This window comes from Echinops telfairi, unplaced genomic scaffold (genome assembly GCF_000313985.2).
Source record: "Echinops telfairi isolate 266 unplaced genomic scaffold, ASM31398v2 ScPeMD7_7400;HRSCAF=8409, whole genome shotgun sequence".
Classification (NCBI taxonomy): Eukaryota; Metazoa; Chordata; class Mammalia; order Afrosoricida; family Tenrecidae; genus Echinops; species Echinops telfairi.
In genome coordinates, this window is record NW_022111300.1 from 41503468 (window position 1) to 41512617 (window position 9150).

Sequence of the window (9150 nt, forward strand, 5' to 3'; positions counted from 1 at the left end):
GGTTTGGGGGCATTTGAAATCACTCTCACTCCAACAGGGCACCCAGCTAGGCATGCGAGTGGTACATGCTGGAATAACAGAAGGTCCAGGAGGCAACATTTGGGTAAATGTCTTCACCAAAAATTAGAGTAAGGTCAGGTTTCAATTAGATGCAGATGTGGTTAAGTTCTGTAGTCAGAAAAAGACCTCCAAAAAGCCACCTGTCCTCTTTGCAAAGAGCAGAGACGTGCACCAGGCCGGGTTTCCTGGAAGCATTTATATTGGTGGGCAAGGAGCCTCTTAAACGAACCTCTGAAAAGTACAGAAATTGCTGGCATAATTCTACAAATTATAGTTATTCAATTTGAAGGCACAGGTCAGGTTAATTTGCTATCTTTTTTTGGAAGGCAGAGGTCCCCTTTTATATCGCTCAATCACCTCACAATTGATTCACAAAATTGGAGGTTTTTTCCCTCAGACCCTCCATGACAGAGCCTTTCAAGATTTCTGTGGGAAATGATCCGTTTGAGCTGGCTCAAACTCAACTCATTCCTCGACCCAACTCACTGGCACCGAGTCGGTTCTAATTCACAGTGCCTTCTAGGATGGGGTAGAGAGTTGCCCCTTGGGGTTCTTGAAACTTGAAATCTTTATGGGATTGGACAACTTCATTTTGCCATCCCATGACTGAATTAATTGAGTTTTCCCTCGGGGGAGTTTTATGGGAGCACCCTAGTCTGCAGAGGGTGTCCTTCTTAAAAGCCAAGAAACACTGAATAAATGTATTTGTCACAACCTTTGTGGCTCTACAAACACCCAGTCATCTCCTTTTTTGGAACGCTTTTGATGTAAATGGCTCTGCCTTCATATGGCAGTCTGCCTTTTCCCTCCCCTTATATTTTCTGTATAGGAATGTGATGTCTGGGGATTTGGGAGGGAGTTTCCACCTTCTAGAACAGGAAGCATGAGGGGGGAAAATCACTTTCAGAACCTGTTACTAGACTCGAATGGTATTTCAAGTACGATACCTGAGAGTGAGGGAGGAGAGCCAACAGGAGTTGAAGGGTTTGATGAAAAGCTGTTGTTAGTATGATCTGGAGAATAGATCTGAAAACCAGGGGGAGGGAAAAAACAAAACAACCTTCATTCATTAAGCAAAAGTAGCAAATTAGGTTTTGACACTATTAAATTGCAACTCACATACAAATTTCAACTTAGGAAATAAATACAACCAATCCGCTAATATGAAGAAACTTTACAACGACTTACATTTTCAAAAGGCAAATTACTGAGGTGGTGTGGGATAGTGGAACAAAAACTGGGCTTGGGGGGTGGACCAGCAGGCTTCAGTTTGAATCTTTCGCTTACTCTTTTCTGGCTGCGTGGCTCTAAGCAAACCACGGAACCTCTCTGAACTTCCCTCCTCCCCAACAGAAGGGGGTGCAGTACCGCCTCTAAGACCTCCCCAACAGAAGGGGGTGCAGTACCGCCTCTAAGACCTCCCCAACAGAAGGGGGGGGTGCAGTACCGCCTCTAAGACATCTTCCCTACTCCTCCTTTGCGATGATTAAGGTATTGGATCCCAGTCATTTGAAGAACTGGATGAATGGAGAGCTGTTACATACTTTGGGGCCCAATGCTAACGTACCCCCAACTTACTTTCTGTCCCCAACGGTAAGGCAGAGCCAACCGAGCAACCGGCATGTTGGTCAGAGCACTGGCTTTCCATTTCCATTTATAAATGGCCACGTGTGGCTTTTGAAGAAAATACCAGGTGTGCTTCCTCAGACATGTAAGATGGGCCATGTTTTTCACTACTAAACATGCAAGAACTGTTCAATTTTCACTTCCTGGCAGCAGGCCCGTAAGGCAGAGGAGTTAATTTCTTGGGTGCCAATTACTGAGCAACCTCTCCTTGGACCTCGGAGCCTTTGTCATTTGGGCTTTTTCAAAGGCCTCGGCCCAAGTGGTTTTTCTCAACGGCCTCTGTGAAACCAATCCTAGCTCTTCAGTGAGCACATTTCCAAAGGATACGCAAGAAGAATACGAGATTCCGAAATCAAGACAGAAAGCCTAGATAGGTGAGGACTCTGAGAACAGCCACTGGCCCCTGAGGGAGCGGTCACTCCATGGTGAGTAGACCAGGTGGCATAGAGACCTCCCCTCCCCTGGGAGGGACAGCAAGCTCGCCTCCCGTTCCCCACTGATCCCGATGCGAGGAAGCTTGCATTTTCCCCCCAAGACAAAAACAGAAAATCAAAACAACCCAGAGCTATTTGCCATTCATTCCCTAAACTTCCCAATGCCCACTTGTGATTAAAGTCCACCCTTGTACAACGGCATGTGTGGGTCCAAAGTCAATATTTCCTCACCGAAGCCAGTGCTTTCCCCAGAGCATCTCCAGTCTGGGAGCCGCCTGCTGCTCCGCTTCCTCTATTTGCTGCAGAAACAAAAGGCAGAAGATGAAAACCAGGCAGGGAGACGTCTCCCAATTTTCTATTCCTGGTCCATTTACTCACAATTTAATTGCATTTTTAATGCTAATTGCAACACATTAATCTTTAATTAGCATTAATTTGTTTGCTGAGGTAGATGTCAAATATATTCATGTTACATTTTTTACAGATAAAATATAAACCTGACTCCCTGGTTTAAAGATAAAGCGTCTTGCTTGCTATGACTCTGCCCTCATGTCGCAAGCGGGCAAAGAATGGTGAATGGTTGCGGGAAGACCATGCTGCCTGCCCAATGCCAGGAAGGCTTCTTTCAGGTGCTGAGTCCTTGAACAGGCTTTCCTTTCTTTTTAAAAAACTTTTCCCCTCTAACAAACGGAACTATTGTCCCCAATAATTGACAATGATCTTCAAATAGATAAGTTGAAACTTCCTTTAAAATTTATGGAAATGGAGTGCCCCTCTTAGGGTGTCAAAATAAACAAAACAAAAGTCCCAAGAAAAAGGTGGGACTTCCTAGAAACGAAAGTACTTTTAATACTTTCAACCACACCTATTCCTTAAAAAAAGGTTCATTCACCCATATTGACGTCTATGTTCACAGGAAAACACCTGTTTAACTGTTATGTCCCTAAAAGTCCCAAATTCCAGAGAGAAAACACATCTATACGGTCATGACGCATCATCTCACTCATCTTAAACACTGATACTTCCGTCTACGAAATAGATGAACAGAGGGTTGGTCACAAAATGATATGGATTGCAATGCGTCATGCAGAGCCAGCTCTGTGTACCCAGGGTCTTCCAAATTCAAGTCTTTACAAAAACCGTATGGACTCCTGTATAAGCCAAGTTTTTCAGCATATTTTTAATTGTTTTTTTGTGGTAAAATTAGGTGCCTCAGCTGATACTTGGGTGGGCTTATACTTGAGTATATACGGTAAGTGGTACAATGGTCTCACCTGCCTTCTTCTGAGGTGAGGTCCTTGGTGCCCACAGAAGTCAATACAATTCAATACAAGGCCTGGCACATCTTAGGGTACACGTATGGAGACTTCAAAATCAGCAAATAGATATGGCAATTAAATAAAACTCACTGAACTCCCAGGGGCGGAAAAAGTGTGTCACTACCAAAATTTTTTTTCTTTTATTATTAAAAGATCATTTTATTGGGGGGCTCTCACAACTCTTACTGCAATCCATACATCAGTTGTACCAGACATATCCGTCCATAGATTGCCCTGGTTCTTTTCTAGACATTTCCTTTCTATTGAGCCCTTGGTGAGAAAAAACAATTTTTTAAGGGGGGGTGGTATCTTCAATGAGTGGATTAACCCAAACAAAACTTGACTGTGCAAACACAGCTCCCAACGTCTGCCAGCTCTAGCTGTGACCCCAAAGAACACATTTTCTGTCAAAAACACAGGTTGAGGTGGGTCTGCAAAAGCAAGTGGTGGAATCATTGGCCAGGTGGTCACATCGTCCATCTTCTCTAGTAAATTCCCCATTGGGGACCGGAGCCCATGGGAAATATGCTTGCGATTTTCACACACGTTCTAAGCTGGACACATCCATTGGTGAAACCTTTTGGTACAAGCTTTAGCCAGGTGACAAATCCAACACCCCTATTCATTTTTTTAATGATTAAAACAAAATGATCTAAAAGAGCACAGTCACTCGATAAAACTGCCTTATACTTTGTCATAGCACACATTTACAAATACGGTGTAACCACACATTGATCAAATAATATCAAATAATAAAAATATAAAAAAACATTTATAATAACACATTTATAAAATTGTATGAAATCACATGCACAAATTTGTTGCATTGGTAAGTGTTTTGTTAAGTACATTTTTACCACAGCAAAAGCAAAAAACACATTGGCTGATGGTGCTTAAGATGATCTGTGAAGGAAAATTCCGTGTATGGGCAATCTGATGCTGGGCAAGTGGAAGGAACCGGCGCATACCATAGTATGAAAAAGAGCTAATGGAAGACAAGTTAACTGAGATTGCATTAGGAGTTCTTTAAAAACTACAGATTTTCTAAGGAGAAAATTAAAATTTTGAAAATATAGACAACTAGCATCTTCCCAGCTGCCCCTCTTCCTCTACCATGCATTTCCACGGTAATTAGGGGAATTTTCTCTCTCACTCTCTTCTTTTCTAGAATCAGTGTTGCCGCTCCAGTACTACATCCCCCAAACACACACGCTTCCACCGAGTCAGCTCTGACCCCGAGCACGCCCCTAGAAGGTTTTTGAGTCTGTGATGCCTGACAAAAGCAGACAGCCTCATCTTTCTCCCACAGAGCAGCTGGTGGGCTTGAATCACCAACCTTGTGGTTAGCAATTGCTTTAGTTGAAAAATAGATCGGTCTGTAATTAAAACCCAGAGCCACGTTGGAAAAGGCCATATTACGTAATATGGAGCCTGTGCCAAAGAGGGCAAGACCATTTCACTAACAGACTGAATTGGCCAAGAAAGTCGTTTTCCAAAGATTGAGTCTTCCTCTGCGCAACTTCAAAACAGTGATTATACAATTAGATAAGCAAAAGTCAGCTTCAAAAAGCTTGTGGGGGAAATTCCATGATCTCTTAATTGCAATATATTACCTCCCCCAACCCCCCCACCCATCTTCATGGAACCAAACAAGATGATCTCAAACATCAACTAAATACAGTAGTCACACTTCAATGAAATTACACTTTGGAAAGATACAAGGCACGGTGATCAAATATCAACAGAAGTATTGCAGGAAGGGTGAAATAAGATTATACTACCAGAAGGACAAGACCGGTCATCCCTATTCCTTTAACAACATTCCAGAGCCCCAAGCCTTTCCTTCCCATCCACTTCCGGATCAATGCCCTTTCTACGGAGGGCAGTAAGAATTGGCAAGAAGTGGCAGTAAGAAAAAAAAAAATTGCATCCCTTTCTTACCCAATGTTGCCATGAAAATGTTCCCAAGTACTGCCAAGCCTGCTCACGGAAGCTACTCATGGTAAGGCTACTCTTTCCCAACCCACTGCCCAGGAAGCCGGTTTACCCAGCAACAGTCCAGCACAAACCCAAGGGCTTGAATTTCAAAGTGGGTTCAGGGGCCCAGCTTGCCTTTGCATTAGGAATGTCTTTTGTTCTCTTCCAGGAAATGAGGGAGAAGCTACATGTTCAAGATTCCCTGATCATGTTCTGCTACACGGGTCTTTTTCTAAAAGATTTCTCTTTTGACTTCTATGAGAGGCATATCGAACAGTATAAATAACCAGGAAGTAAATATCTTTTTTATTTTTTGATTTTAAAATGGTCTCATTTCCCCAATGCTCTGGGTCTTCTTCTTCTTCTTTTTTTTTTAAGTAAAACACACTGGTCCTTAAATGTGATGCTTATCCAATTCACCTTTAGGGCTTTACTGTAACAAGATTGAATTACTGTTCTAAGCACAATTTCCTCACCTTGTACATATTACAAAAACATTCAGATAACAGAAAGAAAGAGAGAGAGAGAGAGAGAGAGAGAGAGAACTATTCCCTTTATTTGGTAAAAACTGGATTGATGTCTTTGGCTATTTTGCTTGAATCAATTTCTCTTGCTCAAGAGAAAAATAACCAGGCTCTAAGTGGAGCCGCAACATAAATATGAATGGGAGATGAGCAATTATTAAAGAGGAACTGTAATTTTGTAGGAGGATTTGACATAGCCAGCCACCCAATTATCACTCGGATGGCTGGAACACAGGTGCTCTGCCAGGCTGGAAGATGGAGCAGGAAGCTGGGGTGCGTGTCTTTAGCTACATGGTAGACCACCCTCTGCCTCAGTCTCTGCTACCAGGAAATGCCACATCCAGTGTTAGGACACACCCTACCCTAAACAAAAGGAAAGGTGGTGCTTGGGGACCACCAACTGACCGATGGTCAGGATTTGGAACCGTGTTGCCCCTCTCTAGCACATCCATAACCCACCCCCCACCACCCTCCACAAGGGAAGACCCTGGAAACAAGTCAGGACCAAGAAGTGCACTTCTAGTAGTGAGAAGAGGCTGTTTCGTGTGGAGCATTTTCTGAACGCAGTCTGAGCAACTCATGGGCTACCACACAACAGAATAAACTGGTCAATAAAGGTATTTTTAAAAGGGGGCCTTTCCACCAATAATCTTGCCAAGGACAGCCTTAAAACAAACCCCCCAGTAGAAGCTACCATGCGGCGGCTCATTGTTAGCAGGAAGATTTTTCTGGTAGGAATTTGGGGTGGGGGGAGGGGAGAGAGGGAGTTGGACTGAGTGACCACGTGCCAAAAATGGTCGGGAAAACCCGAGTCCCACTCATGTCTTCTCCACTGGCACTCTCTGCACCCCGGCGGCACTGGTGCTGCTGCTGAAGCCCTCAGAAGTTCCATCCTCTCCTGCTCCCTGTGCCCCCTCCTCATCCAGCTGTGTGTGCAGGCGCGGGACTCTTGTAAAATATAAAGCGACTGCTATCCGACGACTGTAACGGTGCAATTACTGAGAAACCAAGTCCTCGAGGGGAAAGGCCACATTGCTACTAGAAAAGCCACATACCGAAATGCATCACATGGCAGACAAATATGTCATGAGAAGTGAAACTTGTAAACCGGATTAATTCGTGAACCAGATAGCTGTATTCCAGAGTAATCTTTAGCATATGTTGTGTTCAATCAATCTTGGGAGTCCTGTTCCTTCAACACTGTTTGGCTTGAGGTTTAAAAACATGTGAAACGCCAGGCATTAGTGGGCCAGCCGGTTAAAGTCTAATAAAACAATAACAGTTATTATAACTATTATGTTAGTTATATGCCCAATTCCCACTGGGGGAGGGGTGTGCATGTGAGAAGGCAGCCCCAAACCGCAGGGGGGGTCACACCCTGAGAATTTATGCAGATGGTCTCTTCCAATGGAGAGCTCCTGGAGGGGGTTCTCTGGGTCCTTTGGGCTACTGGATATCACTGTGGGGGCAAGGAAGGGTGTTGGGTGGGGGAGAGGAGGGAGAAAAATGCGTGTGACTACTGGCCTCTACACAGTCCTCTTCTACCTTGCTCTTGCTAGTTACATGCAGTCAACGTTGACCAAAGTGACCCCTTGTGGCAGAGTAGAACTTCCCAAGAGGGTTCCCTTGACTGTCACCTGTACTGGAGTCAATCACAGATCTTTTGCCTGCAGAGGCGCTGGGTGGGCTCTAACCGCCAACCTTCTGGGTAGCGGCTGAGACGACACTGGGTGTACCACCAGGGCTCCTTGCTAGTCTCTGCCGCTGGGCTCTAACGCCTACACTTCCTCCTCAACAGCCATGATCGGATGAAGAGTCGCTGGACTGGACTGCGTTTCAGCTAACGCCCGGTAGCATGACTTCCCAGGAACTTCGGGGATTAAAGCTAAAGGCCTCTTGTGTTGACAACTGCTGAAACGCTTGACCTAAGACGCTCCTTGCCCAGGGCCACTCCTGTTGAACGTCTATGTATCAAGGTTGTCTCCTAGGTATCAATGTCATACAACTCCAGGATGCTTGAAGAACCATCCCAATTCAAAAATGCACAAGGCAAGCTCCCACAGCTTGCTGGCAAGGGAGTAGCAGACAGCATGTCATAAGATATTTCACTCTTCAGTTCTCTACAAAAGCCATCGATGAATGTGTCCCTGAAGAAATCCCAGTAAAACTATGCACTGTCCTTGCTAATGGCTTCTCAAAAAGTGAGACCCCAAACACTCAGCCATCCAGTTCATTCTTACTCAGAGCAGCCCTGTGTTGGGTTGGATTTCTGAGGCTGAGAGTCTTTCTGGGAGCAGACAGCCTCACCTGTCTTCCCAAGAGCGAGGAGTGGCTGGTGGGTTAACTGACGGGCGAAGGTCAGCAGTAATTGTTAGCAGGCCATTGCTTACCTGACAGCGACACCTGAGCTCCTATCGAAAAGTGATAGTGGACATTGAAAAAAAAAAAGAAAAGAAAAATAAACCACTACTAAGGGTCACTCCCCCCAGAAGCCAAACAAATTACAAGCTCCTCCTGACTCAACGGGCATCTTCAATTTTGAGATGCAAAGGCTGGTTCCAGAGATGCCCTGCTGATGGTTCCAGAGCTTACACCACACTCCACACTCATCACCGGCTCTGGACCATCACTGACCACCAGGGAAACAGACACACTACAGCATGAAACAGAGATGGGCTGGCTGTCTCCCTCCGACCTGCAAAAGCAGTTTCCTAAGATACCAGTGCCCTGTTATGGGAAGGCCGCCCAGCCTGTGCGACTTTTCACTGGGAAAACTTGGGGAAATGTGATGTCCATGTGTTAGTGCTTGGACCCAATTCTTAGGGCATTAGTATTGCTTACAGTCATTTTTTACAGGATCATGTGTGTCATCTCAAACATGTGTCGGGCTCTGTGTTCCCTATTTACCAATTATTTAATTAGCTCTGTTTGTTCTTTGAGATACAGGCAATGCAACATTTCTTTATTTCCTGCATTTCCGTATGAGTGAGTATAAGCCAACTATTTTCCAAAGCCCACAGATGTATCCTATTAATCCATACTGTGCTGGCAAAAGATCGCTGACATCCACAGAGACCGTGTCTCTCCAGTCTATACAGAGAGGCGTCCATCACGGACGCCCACCCCACGCTGCAAATCAAACCAAGGCCTCCGAGAATTCAAGTGTGAAGAAACACGGGCCTCTCGGACACAGTGCGATGCTGAGGCTTA

At 44.8% G+C, this 9150-nt stretch overlaps 1 protein-coding gene across 20 annotated transcripts in view; it reads right to left on the reverse strand.

Annotated features, from left to right (window-relative positions):
• Positions 1 to 9150, reverse strand: part of TCF4 (transcription factor 4) — a 404154-nt gene that overhangs the window by 33731 nt on the left and 361273 nt on the right. For all 20 annotated transcript variants that reach the window (XM_045296159.1, XM_045296162.1, XM_045296161.1 and 17 more), the window contains 2 exons: positions 2352 to 2419; positions 1008 to 1086 (listed from right to left, as the gene is read on the reverse strand). In XM_045296159.1, the coding sequence (XP_045152094.1) occupies positions 1008 to 1086; positions 2352 to 2419 (147 nt within the window). The remainder of the gene's footprint in view (positions 1 to 1007; positions 1087 to 2351; positions 2420 to 9150) is intronic.